The following is a 23,220-nucleotide window of genomic DNA, read 5'->3' as shown; positions in this document are numbered from 1 at the left end:
CAATTCCATTAGTGTATCAGCCACACTGCTTTAATGGCGAACCTCAGGATAGCTCAATGGTTAAGACTGCTGCCACTCACACAGTACTACTGGGTTCAAATCCATGAAGCGGATGATCTATTTTTTTGGTTCGCCTCGATCATAGTTCACTGATTAGATTCGTATCTGAGCGAAAAAACAATCTTAACGGGGCCCAGGTTGACTAAATGGTCAACACTAAGAGGCTCCTAATACAAGATTTTCAGCACAATCCCGTTCAAGAGCAGACAAACATTATAGGGAGACACAACAGGATCGCTGACGGGTCTGCCAACTAATGGCGACCCTTACAAAAAAGTAAGCAATAGATTGATAGTTTAATGATTGCATTTGTATATGAGTGAAAATCACATCTTGCTAGGATCCAGGATAGCTTATTTGCTAAGATGGTTTCCTGTCACTCTGTATTACTGGGTTCAAATCCATTACTAGGAAGGTCTTGTTTTTTTCTTTCATTTCTATCATTGTTAAATGATTGGATTTGTATATGAGCAAAAATCATGTCTTGATGGAACCCAGGATACCTCAATGGTCAACACTGTGGACTCCAAATACAGGGGTACTGGGTTTGAATCTTAAATTGGTTTGATGTGTAACTTAGGTTCAAAATGTAGCTCCACCTCAATGATAGTTTACTGCGACAGATGACACGATTCCATTAGTGAATGAGCAAGACTACACTTGTAAAGAGATTCAGTATAGCTCAATGGTTAAGACTGCTCCCTCTCACGCTGTGCACCTGGGTTCAAATCCATAATGGGGATGGTCTTGTTTTTAGTTTCACCTCAATCATAGTTCGCTGATTACATATGTATATGACCGAAAAAAAAATCTTAATGGGACCCAGGATAGCTCAATGGTTGACACTGTGGGCTCCTAATACAGGGGTACTGAGTTCAAATCCCATACATGGAATCAGTAATTTGGCAGTATGGCGTCAAAACGACATACATTGTGGGGTGTTTCTTCTCCCCCACACAGATTAATGTTATGTGCTATTTATATAACTAACATATAGTTGAAAAATTAAGTCAACACTAAAGATAATAATAATAAAAAAAAAACTTGTCAAATAGTCAATGACGAAACTTCAGGGGCTACCTACCTGTGAGTGTGTGTGTGTGTGTGTGTGTGAGTGAGGATGTGTGAGTGTGTGCGATGATGAATGAGTGTGTGCGAGGGAGTGTAACTCCTGAGGTGGGTGGGAATAGGAGTATAAAGTTAAAAATAAAGAGTGTTGACCAATGACCTCTCCTGGGTACAAATAAAATAAAAATAGGTTAATTGTAATTGGATAAAAAAAAATAAAAAATTATTATTTTTTTAGCTATACATGGGAGAGGTGACAGTCACAATATATATCACCTTGAAGCCTCCAGACAGTTTTGTAAATTACATGTCAACCCAAACAGGACTCGAACCCAGCTTTCTTTGGCCTGAGTCAACAGTCTTAACCACTTGGCTATCCTTGTACTTGGAGAGAACATATTTTTTTTCATAAACAAATGCAATCAAGAACTCCGGGCTCAGTAAAGTATGTTGAGGTAGAAAAAAATACCATCGTCCAGAGTGGGGTTTGAACCCAGTACCTTCCATTCCAAGTTCACAGTCTTAACCCCTAGTCTATCCTGGGTCTTGTGAAATCATGATTGTGTTACATACACAAATGTAATTGAGGACTCAGGGTTCAGTAAAGTATGATGACGTTGAACAAAATGCAGTCAACTCGAGTGGGGTTTGAACCCAGTGCCTCTCATTCTAAGTCAGCAGTCTTAACCACTGTGCTATCCTTGGTCTTGTACAGAATAGATTAATTTCCATACAATAATGTTATCTACGACCCCTGGCTCACTAAAGTAAGATGACGTGGAACAAAATACTGCCAACCAGAGTGGGGTTTGAACCTAGAACCTTTGGTTGGAACGCAATCGTCTTAACCACTGGTCTATCCTTAGTCTTCTAGAGATTAGATTTTGATCCATACACAAATGTAATCGAGGACTCCTGGCTCAGATAAGTATGATGAGGTGGATTTGAACCCAGTATGACCTCTCCAGGGTCCAGTTAAAATAAAATAGGTTAATTATAATTGAATAATAAAAGTTTATTAAATAATGATTTTAACAATACATAGGAGAGGTGACACAGTCTCAACTGACTTTGTAAATTACATCTCATTCCAAACGGGATTCAAGCACAGCACCCGTCAGCCTGAGACAACAGTCTTAACCACTGGGACATCCTGAGTCTTGTGGACAGGAGATGTTTTTTTATACACAAATGTAACAGGATTGTACAGTAATAATTTATTTCCCCTTATAACAAAACCAACCCGAATAACCGTAGACTTTGCCAGACTGATCGATAACATTTTCACCAATCAACCGGAGAATCAAATAACAGCAGGATTACTATTCAATTACATAAGTGATCATTTCCCTTTATTCAGCATTTTCCATGATTTCTTTGATAGGAGAAAAGACAAAAAAGCAGTCCAATATAGATTTGTTAGACATCAAACACACGAAACTATGGCAGCATTCAAGTCTGAGTTATGTGCCCAAGACTGGGGGGAGGTTTATACCTCCACAGACCGGATGAGGCATATGAAACTTTTCTTAATATTTTCATAAAACTGTATAAGCACAGTCCAATTAAAAAACATGTCATTAAAGACAGCACCGTTAAGGACAAACCGTGGATCACAAGAGGAATACTGAAGTCTTGCAAAAAGAAAAAATATCTTTACAGAAGACATTTATAGTACAGAACCAAAGAAACTCAACACAAATATAAAACGTACAAAAATAAGTTAACACAAATCATGAAGCACTGCAAGCGAACATATTACTGTAACCTATTAGAACAGCATAAAAATAGCATCCAGGGTACATGGAAAGTTTTAAATGGTATCATTAAAAAAAAAAACATGACACATAAGGAACATCCTAGCTATTTCATAGAAAATAATTTAACTATAAATGACCCTAAAGGAATAACGAATGCTTTTAACAAGGTTTTTGTAAATGTTGGACCTAATCTAGCAAATGAAATTGTACAACCTGAAAACAGTGCAAAATTTTATGAAAAAAACAGTCAAAACAATTTAAAATCGTTTTTTATTTCCCCATTCATGAAAGTGAAATCAAAACAATTGTAAATTTTCAGAAAAACCAGAAGTCAACAGACTGCTGTGACTTGGACTTTTCTCTGATCAAGGAAATTGTTGATTTTATAGCAGTTCCCTTCACTTATATTTGCAGTCTTAACCCCTGGTCCATCCTGGGTCTTGCGAAAAGGAGATTGTGTTCCATACACAAATGTAATCGAGGAATCCTGGTTTAGTTAAGTATGATGACGTGGAGCAAAACGCAGTCAACTAGAGTGGCGTTCAAACTCAGTATCTCTCATTGAAAGTCAGCAGTCTTAACCACTGAGCTATCCAGGATCGATTTGTTTCCATCCAAAAATGTTATCTACGACTCCTGGCTCACTTAAGTATGATGAGGTGGAACAAAATACTGCCAAATCGTTTGGGATTCGAACTTAGTACTATTCATTCTAATTCAACAGTCTTAACCTCTGGGCAATTGTCAGTTTGGGGAAGTTAAGATTTTGGTCCATACACGAATGTTATCGAACACTCCTGGCTCAGTAAAGTATGATGAGGTGGAACTAAATAATGTCAACTAGAGCTGGGTTTGAACCCATTATGACCTCTCCTGGGTACAATAAAAATAAAATAGGTTTATTTTAACTGGATGAAAAAGTTTGTTAAATAAGTATTTTAGCATTATATGGGAGAGGTGACATAGTCACAACATATGTGAACTTGAAGGCTGCAGCTGGTCTTATAAATTAAATGTCAACCCAGCCAGGACTGAAACCCAGCACCCTTCATCCTGACAAATCAGTCTTAACCACTGGGATATCCAGGGTCTTGATGAGAGAAAAACATGTTTCATACACAAATGCAATCGAGGACTCCTGGCTCAGTAAAGTATGATGAACCAAACCTAAATGAACATTTTTAAAAATGTTATTATAATTAAAAAGTGTATCCTCCAGTTTGTAACGATTTTAAGTCATACATCCTTAAAACATACAGTAACTTCTCTTTTGTAAAGTACATCTGAACTGCCGATATGGGCATCTACATCAACTATATGATTTGCCTGAGAAGCTGGACAGGACAAAAAAAAAAAAAAATCTAATTATGCGGCATTTCGCAGACGTTGCATTAGCGACTGATATGATATGGATATTTTTTGTGGAGACCGACCCTGAAATGACAATATGGTACCAGGAAGGAAGGACAAATAACATGATTACCTGACAAAAACCTGGAAGTTACATGTATTTATTCATATCAAATAATGACCTCCCATACAAAACTCACATTACAACTCAAACTCCATCAATGAGTACATCAAATGCAATAACCGGATTAATACAAAGTCATGAGGCATAGAATTATATTGTATAAAAAAAAAAACAATTTTCCTGCACATTTTACATCTAAGAAAGCAACACAAGCAACCCCGAGATAAGATAATATGTTGAAGATTAGCTTTATTCTTCTTTCTGGCTCTCAACGAAGGCCGATGCTTCCCTTCTCTCTCCCTTGTTGCCTCTGCTTTTGCTTCTTTAATTTGTCTTGTCTTAACTTTCTTAGAGCCTCTTTTTTGCACAGCTCTCCAAAATTCAAAGAATGGAATTAATCAAATGGGCCCTCCAGAGAAATTGACCAGATCTTTCCGGGTTGGTGGAAACCTGCCTGTCCAGTTGCTTAATAAACGTTGGACTCTAATGAGAAATGGAGGGTCGTGTGCCTGGTGATTCTTTGAGTTGAGGACGTTGAAGCTATCTACCTATAAGAGGACATTTGCTGAGTAGAGTAAGCATTGCCCTGGTGTATCGACAAATTGTTAAGATGCAAGAAATGATTGATAGGATTGACACAGCTGTGGGCACTCATAATTTGAACTAAATCCCAAACTGGATAACATCTCGGAGAAGCTTTCTGCTCTGCAAGACAACAGTATGACCAATTTGAGCGCGATAACTGTCAACTCGAGCAGATGAACCTATTTAAATGCATCTGCTCGCCCTAACCAAAACAATTTTTATCTACAATTTGGCTCACTCTACACTGGCCTTAGCAAAGTCATGCTGTAAACTCACCCAGCGAATCTACTGCATCAAAAGACACTCTCAAATCCCTTCCCCACTTCCTTCAAGGACACTTAGGATGTTTTTGACTCTGGTGGACTAGATCTCCGACGCCTCCACAGCATTCAGCTAAGTTGTAAGGGCCAAATGGAGCGACTTCTAAGCTTATGGGCTGCTACAATTCAGAAAAGAACACATACGCCCGACACCAATCCCGCACCCCCCGTGGTATGATGGCTAGCGAAGCAGCGCCTTGGGTGGCTGCAGTTTCAATTGGATAACACCACCGCACAATCTGCCCCCTCAAAGGCCGGCCCGTGGAGCTTTTCAATCTGGCCCGCCGGACATTCCCAAATAACTGTTTTAGATGTTAAAGATGGAAAGTGTAGCTGCCAATATGATGTGCAGTGATGTTTTCTAATGACCAGAAGTCTTCAACTATACTAAGTCTTCCAATGCTTGGAATTTGCATCATATACTAGTTAATATGGTCATCTACTTAGTTACTATGGTCATCTAATTAGTTGCTATGGTCATCTAATTACGTACTATGGTCACTATGAGATATCTCAGATTGTAGGTGGGGGTTTTTTCACTATGTTTGTTGCATTTTGGTTGCGTTTCGTCCATCCATCCATCCATTCATTTTCTTATGTTTATCCCAGGTCGGGTAGCGGGGGCAGCAGCCTAAGCAGAGAAGCCCATCTTTCCCTCTCCTTAGCCACTTCGTCTAGCTCTTCCCGGGGGATCCCGAGGCGTTCCCAGGCCAGCCGGGAGACATTATTCCTATGGGCCACAGCTCCATATACCGGCAATACTAAAAATATGCCCTAAACACCTCCCTAGGGAGGCGTTCGGGTGGCATCCTGACCAGATGCCCAAACCACCTCATCTGGCTCCTCTCGATGTGAAGGAGCAGCGGCTTTACTTTGAGTTCCGCCCGGATGGCAGAGCTTCTCACCCTATCTCTAAGGGAGAGACCCGCCACCCGGCGGAGGAAACTCATTTCGGCCGCTTGTACCCGTGATCTTATCCTTTCGGTCATGACCCAAAGCTCATGACCATTGGTGAGAATGGGAACGTAGCTTGACCGGTAAATTGAGAGCTTTGCCTTCCGGCTCATCTCCTTCTTCACCACAACGGATCGGTACAACGTCCGCATTACTGAAGATGCCGCACTGATCCGCCTGTCGATCTCACGATCCACTTCTCCCGCTCGTGAACAAGACTCCTAGGTACTTGAACTCCTCCACTTGGGGCAGGGTCTCCTCCCCAACCCGGAGATGGCACTCCAACCTTTTCAGGGTTGCGTTTCGGTTGGTTGTAAATGTGTTGTTAATATTCAGTGTTTTATCATTCGTAGTGAATATTGTAAATCCCACATTATTTATTTTCATGTACATTCGGGCTGTCTCATTCAGTGAAAACATTTCAAATTCCATTCCGTTTTTTTAAGGCGGTCTGTCATAACGTTTTTAGCTTGCAATCATTATTGTGAGGTTTTGTATTAGTGTGCCTAAAAATAGATATACCGGCCCCCAAACACATTTTTTTATGTAAATCTGGCCCCGCGAGTAAAATAATTGCCCAGGTCTGATCTAGTATCAAACTGAACCCACCACCACCACCGCCGCCACCCCCTGCAAGACAACCTTAGTTTGGGGGTTGCCTTTTTTATCCACCACCTCCTCCCAAGTTTACCCCAATCACTCTATTTAGCAACAAATACTCTACTGCCCCGAAAACAAACTTGATTGGATTTGACAACGACGTTCCATTCAGTGGTGGGCATGACGTCGACCTCGTCGGCCTGGCCCACGCAACGGCCCACGTTTCCTGCGTTGTCCACAGCGGACAGCACCACTCGGTTTGCACAGCAGGAGGCCGTGTAGGAGACCACAGTGATGATCTCGCCGTCTGGCCCGACCTCTGTGCTCGTCTCCAGGGTGCCGTTCCCTTCAAGAATGGTGATTTCAACATCCGTCCCGTTGATGCCGTCGGTCACGTTGGCCGTGAAGTCCCACACGAAGTATTTGCAGAGGGATTCATCTGCAGGACAGCCGCTGGATGTATTAGCCAGGCACACTGGCGGAGCGATATCTGACACCTGGGGACGGAAAGACAAGGACATGGGGTTACCGTGTGAGACTAAAACAATCTGGTTCATCGGGATCTTTAAGCTTTTCGCTTACCCTGAAGACAGAAAACCTAAGTACGACATCGTTACTATTGACGGCAGCTGCGTCCTCCGCCGCAATGGTGAGCGTCACGTCCGTTCCCGACAACGCATCTTCAGGAGCGGTGAGGGTCACCGTGCCGCTGGCAAGCCCGCCGCTGTCGGCTCCTATGGTGACCGTGCTGGGCGATGTTACTGGGAAGTCGCGGTCGTTGGTGACGCTCACCGTGAACGTCTCCATTGCGCCACCGTCTATGACGCCACCATTGGTCAGGGCGACAGTGAAGGGGATGGTGACGGAAGAGCCAGCTTCTATGATGGTGGTGTTAGGTAGAGCCTGGAATAGTGGTATGGAGGATGATAATAGCTTTGGTTTAGCACCAGTAACAAACGTTTCAAAGATGATAGGTGTTGATGACTAATACAAATACAAACCCCGTTTCCATTTGAGTTGGGTAATTGTGTTATATGTAAATATAAACAGAATACAATGATTTGCAAATCATTTTCAACCCATATTCAGTTGAATATGCTACAAATACAACATATTTGATGTTCAAACTGATAAACATTTTAAATTTTTTTTTGCAAATAATCATTAACTTTAGAATTTGATGCCAGAAAGGTGGCAATAAAAACTAATAAAGTTGAGGAGGGCTCATCAAACACTTATTTGGAATATCCCACAGGTGTGCAGGCTAATTTGGAACAGGTATGTGCCATGATTGGGTATAAAAACAGCTTCCCAAAAAATGCTCAGTCTTTCACAAGAGAGGATGGGGCGAGGTACACCCCTTTGTCCACAACTGCGTGAGCAAATCGTCAAACAGTTTAAGAACAACGTTTCTCAAAGTGCAATTGCAAAAAATTTTAAGGATTTCAACATCTACGGTCCATAATATCATTAAAAGGTTCAGAGAATCTGGAGAAATCACTCCAAGTAAGCGGCATGGCCGGAAACCAACATTGAATGACCGTGACCTTCGATCCCTTAGACAGCACTGTATAAAAAAAACCGACATCAATCTCTAAAGGATATCACCACATGGGCTCAGAAACACTTCAAAAAACCACTGTGACTAAATACAATTAGTCGCTACATCTGTAAGTGCAAGTTAAAGCTCTACTATGCAAAGCAAAAGCCATTTATCAACAACATCCAGAAACGTCGCCGGCTTCTCTGGGCTCCAGATCATCTAAGATCGACTGATGCAAAGTGGAAAAGTGTTCTGTGGTCTGGGGAGTCCACATTTGAAATTGTTTTTGGAAATATTCGACATTGTGTCATCCGGACCAAAGGGGAAGCGAACCATCCAGACTGTTATCGACGCAAAGTTTAAAAGCCAGCATCTGTGATGGTATGGGGGTGCATTAGTGCCCAAGGCACGTTTATTGAGTGTTGTTAAAAGAAAAGGTGATGTAACACTGTGGTGAACATGGTCTTTCCCAACTACTTTGGCACGTGTTGCAGCCATGAAATGCTAAGTTAATTATTATTTGCAAAAAGTTTATGAGTTTGAACATCAAATATCTTGTCTTTGTAGTGCATTCAATTGAATATGGTTTGAAAACAATTTGCAAATCATTGTATTCCGTTTATATTTACATCTAACACAATTTCCCAACTCATATGAAAACGGGGTTTGTAAAAAGTGCCGGGGCTTACATTGACAACAATGTTGGAAGTCCTGATTTGAGTGGGGGCCTGTCTCTGGAAGCTGCCTGGCGTCATCCTTGACGTTAAGCTGCTTGTTGTTCCTCTCAGTACAACCACATGTGTACCTTCTGTAACGTTACTGAACGTCGCCACGTAGTTTGAATCTGTTACAGGCTGTGGGGTAAAAGACAAGGTTTAGTCAAAGAAGATGTCCGCCTGACACAAAAACGTGTGTCTTGGACTGTTAATTGTATTACTGTTTCATGTTTAATTAAGATGAGTCTCGTAATGATTACTCGAGATGGAATTTATGGCTCTTATGGAGCATTTCCAAAAACCTGTTTTTTTCAATCAAGGAAACAACCGACTGCTCTTGTTGCAAAAAAGCTAAGTATCGTTCTATCTGTGTGATTTTAACTGTTTTGCAGCTTTATTTACAACTTATCGAACATATTTAATAGTTCAATTTAACTTGCAAATCACCCGATCTCTGTCTCACCACTCCGCCCTCAGCTAGCTAGCTGCTAAGCTAACGAGGCTAGCGGAGAAAGGCAGCGCCGGTCTGAAGGAAGCTTCTCCCCAGCCACCGTGACCACCACTTCCCGAAGACAGCTGGCACTCCACTCGGCGACGGAAAGTTTCTGTGAGTATGGCTTCCTGCGCTTCGTGCACTTTACTCATGGATAGGTTGGCTTTGCTAGAGAGCCGTGTCCGCCAGTTAGAGCAGTGTAATTTCGTAACTTTAGATGTTGCGGACACATCTGCTAGCGTTAGCTGTAGCGAGCTAACTAGCCCAGCTTGTAGCAGCCCTAATCGGCCTACAAGCTACGGTGTACCGGTTGAGACGCATAATAGATTTAGCCCTTTAGCTAGTCCCACACCCCAGTCTACCGGGCACCACACTTTAGTTATAGGGGACTCCATCACCCGAAACATAAAGCTTAGCAAACCAGCCACAATTAAGTGTATTCCCGGGGGCAGAGCACCTGACATTGAAGCTAATCTTAGGGAGCTAACTCGCAACAGGTCTAGTAAACACGTACGGCAGGCTAACCGCACCACTAGTTATGCGAATATAGTAATACACGTTGGCTCCAATGACGTTAGGATGAGACAATCAGAGATTACAAAGAGAAACATAGCCAGGGCTTGTAATCTCGCCAGAAAGATGTCCAGGCATCGAGTAATTGTCTCTGGCCCCCTGCCTGGGAGAGGCAATGATGAGAGATATAGCAGATTAGTCTCTCTTAACAGGTGGCTGGATAGCTTCTGCAGACAACAGGGATTTACGTTTATTGATAATTGGCCCTCTTTCTGGGGCAAACCTGGCTTGCTGAGGAGAGACGGCCTTCACCCTAACCAGGAAGGCGCTATCCTCTTGTCTCGGAACATAGACTTCGCATTGAGCCACATTTGACTAACTGCACTAGAGCAAGCCCGGTCACAGGCAATTACAGAGCCTGCTAGCCTGGGTATGGAGTCAGTTAAGTTAGAACTAGCCAGCGCCAGGCTGGATGATCCCTGTACACATAGCAATTTTCGTAGAATAATACACAACTCACAAAATGTTTTTTCTACTGTATCTATGACTTCGTCAGAGTTAGACATGCGTTCTACTGAGGTGGCAAATTATGATGCGTTCAGTTTATCGCAGCGCCAAGTAGACAATCTGAAAATTCCCGTCATATCAATTCCTAGATATGGTCGTAATTATTTTAAGTACACTGCGCATAATAAACGCAACATTATTAATATTGCTACTACGGATAATTTTATCAACAACTCCTTAAAACAGCCCACTACCTATAATATGGGCTTTCTAAACATCAGATCTTTGTCTCCCAAAACGTTATTAGTCAATGAGGTCATTAGAGACAACAACCTTAACGTCATCGGTCTTAGCGAAACCTGGCTCAAACCAGACGACTTTTTTGCGATAAATGAGGCATCCCCTCCTAACTATACGAATGCGCATATTGCCCGTCACCTCAAAAGGGGAGGGGGTGTCGCACTAATATACAACGAAAACTTTAACTTTAGTCCTAACTTAAATAATAAATATAAATCGTTTGAGGTGCTTTCTATGAAGTCTGCCACACCTCTGCCTCTGTGCCTGGCCGTTATCTACCGCCCCCCAGGGCCCTATTCGGACTTTATTAATGAATTCTCAGAGTTTGTTGCTGATCTAGTGACGCACGCCGATAATATAATTATAATGGGGGACTTTAATATCCATATGAATACCCCATTGGACCCACCGTGCGTGGCGCTCCAGACTATAATTGATAGCTGTGGTCTTACACAAATAATAAATGAACCGACGCATTGCAGCGGTAATACGATAGACCTAGTGCTTGTCAGAGGTATCACCGTCTCCAAAGTTATGATACTCCCGTATACTAAAGTAATGTCCGATCATTACCTTATAAAATTCGAAGTTCAGACTCATGTTCGGCAAGCTAATAATAATAATAACTGCTATAGCAGCCGCAACATTAATGCTGCCACAACGACGACTCTTGCGGACCTACTGCCCTCGGTAATGGCACCGTTCCCAAAGTATGTGGGGTCTATTGATAACCTCACTAACAACTTTAACAACGCACTGCGCGAAACCATTGATAGTATAGCACCGCTGAAGTTAAAAAAGGCTCCAAAAAGGCGTACGCCATGGTTTACTGAAGAAACTAGAGCTCAGAAATTATTATGTAGAAAGCTGGAACGCAAATGGCGCACGACTAAACTTGAGGTGCACCATCAAGCATGGAGTGATAGTTTAATAACTTATAAACGCATGCTTACCTTAGCTAAAACTAATTATTACTCAAATCTCATCCGCATTAATAAAAACGATCCAAAATTTTTGTTTAGTACAGTAGCATCGCTAACCCAACAAGGGACTCCTTCCAGTAGCTCCACCCATTCGGCAGATGACTTTATGAAGTTCTTTAATAAGAAAATTGAACTTATTAGAAAGGAGATTAAAGACAATGCGTCCCAGCTACAACGGGGTTATAGTAACACAGATACGATTGTATATACAGCGGATACTGCAAATATCCAAAATAGTTTCTCTCGTTTTGATGAAATAACATTAGAAGGATTGTTACAACGTGTAAATGGAATAAAACAAACAACATGTTTACTTGACCCACTTCCTGGGAAACTTATCAAGGAGCTTTTTGTATTATTAGGTCCATCAGTGCTAAATATTATAAACTTATCACTTTCCTCGGGCACTGTTCCCGTTGCATTCAAAAAAGCGGTTATTCATCCTCTCCTTAAAAGACCTAACCTCGATCCAGACCTCATGGTAAACTACCGACCGGTGTCTCACCTTCCCTTTATTTCGAAAATCCTCGAAAAAATTGTTGCAGAGCAGCTAAATGAGCACTTAGCGTTTAACAATCTATGTGAAACCTTTCAATCCGGTTTCAGGGCAAATCACTCGACTGAGACAGCCCTCGCAAAACTGACTAATGATCTATTGCTAACGATGGACTCTGATGCGTCATCTATGTTGCTGCTCCTCGATCTTAGCGCTGCTTTCGATACCGTCGATCATAATATTTTATTAGAGCGTATCAAAATACGAATTGGTATTTCAGACTCAGCCCTGTCATGGTTTAACTCTTATCTTACTGATAGGATGCAGTGCGTCTCCTATAACAGTGTGACCTCGGACTATGTTAAGGTAACATGTGGAGTTCCCCAGGGTTCGGTCCTTGGCCCTGTACTCTTCAGCATCTACATGCTGCCGCTAGGTGACGTCATACGCAAATACGGTATTAGCTTTCACTGTTATGCTGATGACACCCAACTTTACATGCCCCTAAAGCTGACCAACACGCCGGACTGTAGTCAGTTGGAAGCGTGTCTTAATGAAATTAAACAATGGATGTCCGCTAACTTTTTGCAACTTAATGCCAAAAAAACGGAAATGCTGATTATCGGTCCTGCTAGACACCGACCTCTATTTAATAATACAACTTTAACATTTGACAACCAAATAATAAAACAAGGTGACTCTGTAAAAAATCTGGGTATTATCTTCGACCCAACTCTCTCCTTTGAGTCACACATTAAAAGCGTTACTAAAACGGCCTTCTTTCATCTCCGTAATATCGCTAAAATTCGCTCCATTTTGTCCACTAAAGACGCCGAGATCATTATCCATGCGTTTGTTACGTCTCGTCTCGATTACTGTAACGTATTATTTTCGGGTCTCCCAATGTCTAGCATTAAAAGATTACAGTTGGTACAAAATGCGGCTGCTAGACTTTTGACAAGAACAAGAAAGTTTGATCATATTACGCCTGTACTGGCTCACCTGCACTGGCTTCCTGTGCACTTAAGATGTGACTTTAAGGTTTTACTACTTACGTATAAAATACTACACGGTCTAGCTCCAGCCTATCTTGCCGATTGTATTGTACCGTATGTCCCGGCAAGAAATCTGCGTTCAAAAGACTCCGGCTTATTAGTGATTCCTAGAGCTCAAAAAAAGTCTGCGGGCTATAGAGCGTTTTCCGTTCGGGCTCCAGTACTCTGGAATGCCCTCCCGGTAACAGTTCGAGATGCTACCTCAGTAGAAGCATTTAAGTCTCATCTTAAAACTCATCTGTATACTCTAGCCTTTAAATAGACCTCCTTTTTAGACCAGTTGATCTGCCGCTTCTTTTCTTTCTCCTATGTCCCCCCCTCCCTTGTGGAGGGGGTCCGGTCCGATGACCATGGATGAAGTACTGGCTGTCCAGAGTCGAGACCCAGGATGGACCGCTCGTCGGGACCCAGGATGGACCGCTCGCCTGTATCGGTTGGGGACATCTCTACGCTGCTGATCCGCTCGAGATGGTTTCCTGTGGACGGGACTCTCGCTGCTGTCTTGGAGCCACTGTGGATTGAACTTTCGCAGTATCATGTTGGACCCGCTCGACATCCATTGCTTTCGGTCCCCTAGAGGGGGGGGGTTGCCCACATCTGAGGTCCTCTCCAAGGTTTCTCATAGTCAGCATTGTCGCTGGCGTCCCACTGAATGTGAATTCTCCCTGCCCACTGGGTGTGAGTTTTCCTTGCCCTTTTGTGGGTTCTTCCGAGGATGTTGTAGTCGTAATGATTTGTGCAGTCCTTTGAGACATTTGTGATTTGGGGCTATATAAATAAACATTGATTGATTGATTGACCGATTCGTTATGGCATTTTCTATCCATCCATCCATCCATTTTTTACCGTTTATCCCTTTTGGGGTCACTGGAACCTATCTCAGCTGCATTCGGGCGGAAGGCGGAATACACCCTGGACAAGTCGCCAACTCATCGCAGGTCTAACAGAGATAGACAGACAACATTTACCCTCACATTCACACTTTAGGGACCGTTTAGTGTTGCCAATCAACCTATCCCCAGGTGCATGTCTTTGGAAGTGGGAGGAAGCCGGAGTACCCGGAGGGAACCCACGCAGTCACGGGGATAACATGCAAACTCCACACAGAAAGATCCCGAGCCCGGGATTGAACCCAGGACTACTCAGGACCTTCGTATTGTGAAGCAGATGCACTAACCGCTCACCCACCGTGCTGCCCTATTGCATTTTCAAGCAATTTAAAATTACTGTATTTTCCGGACTATAAGGCACACTAAAATCCTTTTTATTTCTCAAAAGTCGACGGTGCGCCTAATAACCCGATGTACGGAATGATTCTGATTTTGCTCACCGATATCGAATAAACTTTATTTGGTACATGGCGTAATGATAAGTGTGACCAGTAGATGGCAGTCATACATAAGATATATGTGTAAGGGGTATGAAGGCAATATGACTCAAGTAAACAACACCAACATTTTATATGTTGGTGTTGAACATCACACATTGCGCTCAAAAATGTATCAAAATATCTTAATATGACCTCGGTAAGCTATGAAGCCGCACCACTTGATGGATTGTACTGGGCTTCAACATACAAGTATTATTATGGTGTGTGTATAAGGTAAGACATTATCTGCCGTTTTGTTTCGCAATATTATGCAAAATCAACTTTTCTTTCCTTCTGGTACCTACTGAACTGTATTTAGGATCTTCATAAATCCTGAAAAAATTGCGCGGGTCCGCCTTTGTAGTCCGTGTAAATGTTGATAAGCTTCTTCTTTTTCTCTATCTTCTTGTTATGTGACATTCATCATCTGCTGTTGCCATTTTTATTATAAAGTAGTGTAAAGTTCTTACTTAAACTCGCCAGGAAAGCGCTAAAACATACAGTTTTTGTGAGTTTACAGTATTCACCCAAGGAACTTTAGATTAGAGTTCTGGTCGGACGTTTTTTCACGGGACACATTTGTTGTTGTTTCCGGATGAGGAAATGCTGCTCCATTATTGACTTAAGCGAAGTCTGAATGTCATTAAAACAGTTAGCTCCATCTTTTGACACTTCTTCCACTCCCGTCCTTGCACGCTACACCGCTACAACAAAGATGACGAGGAGAAGCCGCTGTCGAAGGTGAGGCACTTAAATCAGACCACCCGCGAAACGACGCCTCTTGAAGCGACTGTCAGAAAGCAACTTGAAGATGGTCTATAAAACATAATCTTTGCAACATTTTGACCAACAAACCACCATTACATGTTATATAAAACACAAAGAAATGTTTTAAATTTAGATAAAAAATTAAAATATCACCCCTTTAATGCGCTTTATAATCCGATGCGCCTTTTGTATGAAAAATGACCTGAATAACTCATTGGCAGTGCACCTTATAATCCGGTGCGCCCTATGCTCCAGAAAATACGGTATGTGTTTTAGAGCAACATAACAAATTTAACATATATAATGAGACAACTCTGACATGGGCTCAACCTGGTATAATTGCTTTACAAGACCAGCACTAAAGCAGTCTGCAACAGGAATTTTGTGGCTGTATTCGTTTTAAAGACAGAGTAGGAAGGGGCTAGGCATATGTTAGCTGTAAATTTGCATATGAAGCACTCTGCCATTCATTAATTGCCATTCTCTATGCAAAACCGACACGGATTGTTATATTAAACAACTTGCCTGCAATGTCCCGTTGACCTCTGTGCCGTCCAAGGTGTTTAACAGCGAGACCTGTGTGACACTCACACCGTCACTTCTTGTCAGTGTGACCAAGAGGCTGAGGTTACCCCCTGAAAGTTTGCGCGTGAGACAAAATGTTATCTTCACATTCAGCTGTTAACAGGGATGGATGACCCCTTTTTACAACTGAATTGAAATAAATGTTTGACCTGAAATTGGTCGGCCTTCTTGCCGAAAGAAGTCTGTGGAGACTCCATCCTGGATTTCCACAAGGTTGTAGATGAAGTCCAGTGAACTTTGACCTGATGGGAAAACAACTATTAACCTTTAAGAAAACGTATCCGCCACTTTTGGGTTGTACCACTGACCTATGACTTTTACAGAGTAGGGATCAGTGGAGTTCACACTGATTTCCCACAGTCCGGTCTCACTGTCGTTGTTGAGCCTCAGTCGTCTGAAGTTACCTGCCAAGCTGAAAGATGCCAGAGGTTCACTGACCTCACTGGAGGTCTGAGTTGCACCTGGGAGGGTAGGAGAGGAAGGTTAAATCGGCACAAACAGTCGGTCGGTGCCTTCATGGCTAAGGCTGAGTGTAGAGTATGTTTAAAGGGCTACTGAAACAGACTACTACCGACCACCCAGTCTGATAGTTTATGTATCAAGGATGCAATATTAACATTGGAACACATGCTAATACGGCCGGTTTAGTTTACTGAATTGCAATTTTAAATTTCCCGCAGAGTTTTTTGTTGAAAACGTAGCGGAATGATGAGGCGTGCGCGTGACGTCACGGACTGTCAGGAAATATTAGCGCAGTACCACTTACGGCTAAAAGTCGTCTATTTTCATCGCGCAATCACACAGTATTCTGGACATCTGTGTTGCTGAATCTTTTGCAATTTGTTCAATTAATAATGGAGAAGTCAAAGTAGAAAGATGGAGTTGGGAAGCTTTAGCCTTCAGCCACACAAACACACAGTGATTACTTGTTTAAAATTCCCGTAGGTGAAGCTTTACTATGGATCAGAGCGGTCAAGCGAACATGGTTCCCGACCACTTGTCAACCGGCAGGTTTCGGTGAGAAAATTGTGTTAAAAAGTCACCTCTTACCGGAGATCTGTGGAGTTTGCGCCACCCTTGTATCTGCCGTGACTTCCCTCAGACACTGGCCTCAAGACACCCGTGGACACACCCCTCCGACTATCAGGTACTATTTGATCTCACTAAAACGCTAGCAACACAATAGAGAGATAAGGGATTTCCTAGAATTATCTTAGTAAATGTGTCTAAAAACATCTGAATCTGTCCCAATGCAATGGCCTTTTTTTTTTTTAACTTTATTTTTTAAATTTTTTTATAGTCCTTCGCTATCAATATCATCATCGACGAATCTTTCATCCTCACTCAAATTAATGGGGAAATTGTCGTTTTCCCGGTCCGAATAGCTCTTGCTGCTGGAGGCTCCCATTATAAACAATGCGAGGACGTGAGGAGCCCTCACCCTTGTGACGTCATCATCTGCGACTTCCGGTACAGGCAAGGCTTTTTTATCAGCACCAAAAGTTGCGAACTTTATCGTCGATGTTCTCTACTAAATCCTTTCAGCAAAAATATGGCAATATCACGAAATGATCAAGTATGACACAAAGAATGGACCTGCTATCTCCGTTTAAATAAGGAAATCTCATTTCAGTAGGCCTTTAAGAGTTCTTTCTTTATTCATAGTCATGTTTGAAGCAGCTAGTATTTTTCCATTTCTCCCTTCTTATCCTATCTGTACTGGAACAAAGAGGCTGTATTCCTTTCTGGGAGGGGTCGGGGCTGTTTTCGTATTCAATAAGTTGTCTCTCCCCGTTTGAACGGCAGACCACTTCGAGATGCCGGTATGACCGCATTTGTGTGGGCTGGTCTCCTAAAGCTTTAGTAAAATGTGATAATATTCCTATTCAGTCTTGATGACAATGAATTGATTTCCGCGGACCCCGACTTAAACAAGTTGAAAAATGTATTAGGGTGTTACCATTTAGTGGTCAGTTGTACAGAATATGTACTAATCTACTAATAAAAGATTCAATCAATCAATCAAAATGGTCCCTCTTACTCAGCATATATGTCATCTAAAGAATTTGGGATTGACCGGTGACTTTAATTCCCTGAGGGGGAGACTGGTCAGTCGCAACATGAGTAAACAAAGACATTTACCGGTGGGGCTGCGGAGGGTGAAGGTGAGAGATGGCGTTCCTGTGAGGAGGATAGTTATGTTGCTTAGTGTGTCATCGATGAAAAATGAGAAATTACAGGGCGCTCCGGGATTCTTCACATCTTGAAAAACAGTCACCTGAAAGACACTGGCATGAATTCATCCACGTCCCGAACTTTATTTACGTCTTTTCAACTCCCTCCTTATCTTACCACGGCGATGGCTATGGAATCCTCTATAACAATTGTAACCATTGAGAGATCTGAGTTAGGGACTTCGATGGTCAGACCTCCAGAGGCCAAAGCAATTTCCCGGTACAACTCAGCCTGTGCTTGAGTCACAATCCTTGGTGCCAAACCTTCAAGTTCTCTTTTTCTCCTAAAACTCAGGACGTCTGTTAGCATGAATGTCACCTAAAAATGAGAAAACTCAATCACTGTTTCATCACGATTCTATAGAATACTTTACGTGAAGGGTTCAAGATATTATTTGAACTTTCTTAAAAGGGAACTGCACTTTTTTGGAAATTTGCCCTTCACCCACAATCCTCACGTGAGACAAAACACATGTCTGACCATTTTCTGTTTGTTGTAAATAGCGAAACAGCAAGATGCAGGTAAGATACGATTCGGTCCGAATATAAAGCCCTCGAGAAAATATTAAATAATTGAGTCTATACCTTGCTGTGACGTCACAAGCCAGACTGCAAAACCCTTGTGGTCAGAGCCATCCAAAACTGAATTTATGGTTTGATGTTTTGGCATTGTTTTACTTGAGTATCCAACATGGTTAAAACATGAATACGTCAGAAATACGAAAATCATCATAGGTCCCATTCAGCCTGCTGGGGAGCTGGGATACATCTTACTGTATCGGAAGCAACGAGAGTATAAAACAGACTCACCGTAGACCTGGTGTTCGCTATAAGGGCAAGGATGGCGCTTCTTAGGACAGCATCTTTTGCCGGAGCATCAGTGAAGAGAAAGATGTCAGAAAAGCGCGGAGCCGCAGTCAGGGCCAGCTGTCAAAAACAGGACATGACATTTAAAAGGCAAGACGACATTTGATCTCTGACTTTTGATTGATTTATTGATTGAAACTTTTATTAGTAGATTGCACAGTACAGTACATATTCCGTACAATTGACCACTAAATGGTAACACCCGAATAAGTTTTTCAACTTGTTTAAGTCGGGTTCCACATTAATCAATTCATGGTGACCTAAAAGAAAAAAGAAATTAAATATCCATCCATTTTTTTCCATCCATTTTCTACCGCTTATTCCCTTTTGGGGTCGCGGGGGGCGCTGGCGCCTATCTCAGCTGCAATCGGGCGGAAGGCGGGGTACACCCTGGACAAGTTGCCACCTCATCGCAGGGCCAACACAGATAGACAGACAACATTCACACTCACATTCACACACTAGGGCCAATTTAGTGTTGCCAATCAACCTATCCCCAGGTGCATGTCTTTGGAGGTGGGAGGAAGCCGGAGTACCCGGAGGGAACCCACGCATTCACGGGGAGAACATGCAAACTCCACACAGAAAGATCCCGAGCCTGGATTTGAACCCAGGACTGCAGGAACTTCGTATTGTGAGGCAGACGCACTAACCCCTCTGCCACCGTGAAGCCCTATTAATTAAATATACATTTTGTTAATAAAGTCTCATTGTTTTATTTAACAGTGAGATCATAATTATAACTGTGCTGTCTGCTAGTTATGTATTGATTTCTTACAATTCTGACTCTCATTATCAAGCATTAGATACAGTACTAAATTTTGTGTTACTATTCAGTATCGGATGTTGTGGTGGCCTCAGGGAAAGGTCGATGGACAATTGACACTGGCCAAGGTATTTGTCATTAAAGTTTTGTATTCACAAGATTTTAGTGGATTATATTCTAAATACATATATTTTTTTGTAGGATTGTTTTATTGTGCACATGTCAGTGTTTTCTTATCTGACTCAACTGTTGTATTTATTAAACATCAAACATTTTACTAATCTTTTTAACTTGGTTATTTGGCACTTTGATTCGATTGCTGGGTTTGTGCAGTAGTTTGAATTATTATTCGGTGCTGTTATTTTAAGGCCTGGTTTTCCTTTTGTGTATTTTCCTACCAATTCCGTTTCCATATGAGTTGGGAAATTGTGTTAGATGTAAATATAAACGGAATACAATGATTTGCAAATCCTTTTCAACCCATATTCAGTTGAATGCATTACAAAGACAAGATATTTGAAGTTCAAACTCATAAACTTTATTTTTTTTGCAAATAATGATTAACTTAGAATTTCATGGCTGCAACACGTGCCAAAGTAGTTGGGAAAGGGCATGTTCACCACTTTGTTACATCACCTTTTCTTTTAGCAACACTCAATAAACTTTTGGGAACTAAAGAAACTAATTTTTGAAGCTTTGAAAGTGGAATTTTTTTCCCATTCTTGTTTTATGTAGAGCTTCAGTCGTTCAACAGTCCGGGGTCTCCGCTGTCGTATTTTACGCTTCATAATACGCCACACATTTTCGATGGGAGACAGGTCTGGACTGCAGGCGGGCCAGGAAAGTACCCGCACTCTTTTACTACGAAACCATGATGTTGTAACATGTGGCTTGGCATTGTTTTGCTGAAATCAGCAGGGGCATCCATGATAACGTTGCTTGGATGACAACATATGTTGCTCCTAAACCTGTATGGACCATTCAGCATTAATGGTGCCTTCACAGATGTGTAAGTTACCCATGCCTTAGGCACTAATACACCCCCATACCATCACAGATACTGCCTTTTGAACTTTGCGCCTATAACAATCCGGATGGTTATTTTCCTCTCTGTTCCGGTGGACGCCACCTCCACAGTTTCCACATATAATTTGAAATGTGGACTCGTCAGACCACAGAACACCTTTCCACTTTGCATCAGTCCATCTTAGATGAGCTCAGGCCCAGCGAAGCCTGCGGCGAACCTTGGTATTGTTGATAAATGGGTTTTGCTTTGCATAGCAGTTTTAACTTGCACTTACAGATGTAGCAACCAACTGTAGTTACTGACAGTGGTTTTATGAAGTGTTCTTGAGCCCATGTGGTGATATCCTTTACACACTGATGTCTGTTTTTGATGCAGTACCGCCTGAGGGATCAACGGTCCGTAATATCATCGCTTACGTGCAGTGATTTCTCCAGATTCTCTGAATCTTTTGATGATTTCACGTACCGTAGATGGTAAAATCCCTAAATTCCTTGCAATAGATCGTTGAGAAATGTTGTTCTAAAACTTTTCGACAATTTGCTTACAAAGTGGTGACCCTCGCCCCATCTTTGTTTGTGATTTACTTAGCATTTCATGGAAGCTGCTTTTATACCCAATCATGGCACCCACCTGTTCCCAATTAGGCTGCACACCTGTGGGATGTTCCCTATAAGTGTTTGATGAGCATTCCTCAACTTTATCAGTATTTATTGCCACCTCTCCCAACTTCTTTGTCACGTGTTGCAGGCATCAAATTCTAAAGGTAATGATTATTTGCAAAAAAAAAATGTTTATCAGTTTGAACATCAAATATGTTGTCTTTGTAGCACAATCAACTGAATATGGGTTGAAAAGGATTTGCAATTCAGTGTATTCTGTCTATATTTACATCTAACACAATTTCCCAACTCATATGGAAACGGGGTTTGTATATTTGCAGAGTGTTTTTTTTAGTGTCGGAACATTTCTGCTTTTATTCTATTTAAGTCTTTAATAATAGAATGATATAAATTTAGAGCTACTTTTAAATTATTACCCTTTAACTACTAAGTGCCGTGTGTTCTCTATGTGACATATATGTACCAAATAAAGTTCAGCATCCTCCAATTTGTTCTGGCAACCTGTTTTAGCTGTACTCTAGTTCTAGCTGCTTTTAGTACACACACACACACACACTTAGAACTACTACATGTATGTTTCTAAAATAAAATATGAATTAAATTAAAGTCCATCCATCCATCCATTTTCCACCGCTTATTCCTTTTGGGGTTGTGGGGGGCGCTGGTGCCTATCTTAGCTACAATTGGGCGGGAGGCGGAGTACACCCTGGACAAGTCGCCACCTTGGCTCCGTTTATTCCGAAGAGGAATCTCCGCAGCAAAGTCAGTGTCGTTGGTCCGCCGTGATTATCAAGCCAACCACCGCAAGTGAAGTAAATTATATTTATATAACGTTTTTCTCTAGTGAGTCAAAGTGCTTTACATAGTGAAACCCAATATCTAAGTTACGTTTTTAAGCCAGTGTGGGTGACACTGGAAGCAGGTGGGTCAAGTGTCTTCCCCAAGGACACAACAGCAGTGACTAGGATGGCAGAAGCTGGGATCGAACCTGGAACCCTCAAATTGCTGGCACGGCCGCCCTACCAACCGAACTATACCGCCCCATGCGCCTGACTTTGTGTTGCGGAAAATGCATGAATAAATGACAATTTTTCGGAATTATCAATCAATCAATGTTTACTTATATAGCCCTAAATCACTAGTGTCTCAAAGGGCTGCACAAACCACTACGACATCCTCGGTAGGCCCACATAAGGGCAAGGAAAACTCACACCCAGTGGGACGTCGGTGACAATGATGACTATGAGAACCTTGGAGAGGACGAAAGCAATGGATGTCGAGCGGTTCTAACATGATACTGTTAAAGTTCAATCCATAGTGGATCCAACACAGCCGCGAGAGTCCAGTCCACAGTGGAGCCAGCAGGAAACCATCCCAAGCGGAGGCGGCTCAGCAGCGCAGAGATGTCCCAAGCCGATACACAGGCAAGCGGTCCATCCTGGGTCCCGACTCTGGACAAGCGGTCCATCCTGGGTCCCGACTCTGGACAGCCAGTACGTCATCCATGGCCATCGGACCGGACCCCTTCCAAAAGGGAGAGTGGGACATGGGAGAAAA

General features: G+C 42.2%; 1 protein-coding gene across 3 annotated transcripts in view; it reads right to left on the bottom strand.

Moving 5' to 3' along the window:
• Positions 1 to 4,383: 4,383 nt before the first annotated feature.
• LOC133538688 (von Willebrand factor A domain-containing protein 7-like) overlaps positions 4,384 to 23,220 on the bottom strand; it is a 56,441-nt gene continuing 37,604 nt past the window's right edge. For all 3 annotated transcript variants that reach the window (XM_061880390.1, XM_061880393.1, XM_061880392.1), the window contains exons 10-18: positions 19,194 to 19,310; positions 18,502 to 18,702; positions 18,292 to 18,427; positions 16,458 to 16,610; positions 16,299 to 16,391; positions 16,090 to 16,199; positions 9,054 to 9,218; positions 7,404 to 7,724; positions 4,384 to 7,318 (exon numbers count right to left, since the gene is read on the bottom strand). In XM_061880390.1, coding sequence (XP_061736374.1) covers positions 6,923 to 7,318; positions 7,404 to 7,724; positions 9,054 to 9,218; positions 16,090 to 16,199; positions 16,299 to 16,391; positions 16,458 to 16,610; positions 18,292 to 18,427; positions 18,502 to 18,702; positions 19,194 to 19,310 — 1,692 coding nt within the window. In that variant the 3' untranslated portion in view covers positions 4,384 to 6,922. The remainder of the gene's footprint in view (positions 7,319 to 7,403; positions 7,725 to 9,053; positions 9,219 to 16,089; positions 16,200 to 16,298; positions 16,392 to 16,457; positions 16,611 to 18,291; positions 18,428 to 18,501; positions 18,703 to 19,193; positions 19,311 to 23,220) is intronic.

This window comes from Nerophis ophidion, linkage group LG20, assembly GCF_033978795.1.
Source record: "Nerophis ophidion isolate RoL-2023_Sa linkage group LG20, RoL_Noph_v1.0, whole genome shotgun sequence".
Taxonomy (NCBI): Eukaryota; Metazoa; Chordata; class Actinopteri; order Syngnathiformes; family Syngnathidae; genus Nerophis; species Nerophis ophidion.
Note: the sequence above shows the minus strand (reverse complement) of the source record. Positions and strands in the feature narration are given on the sequence as shown.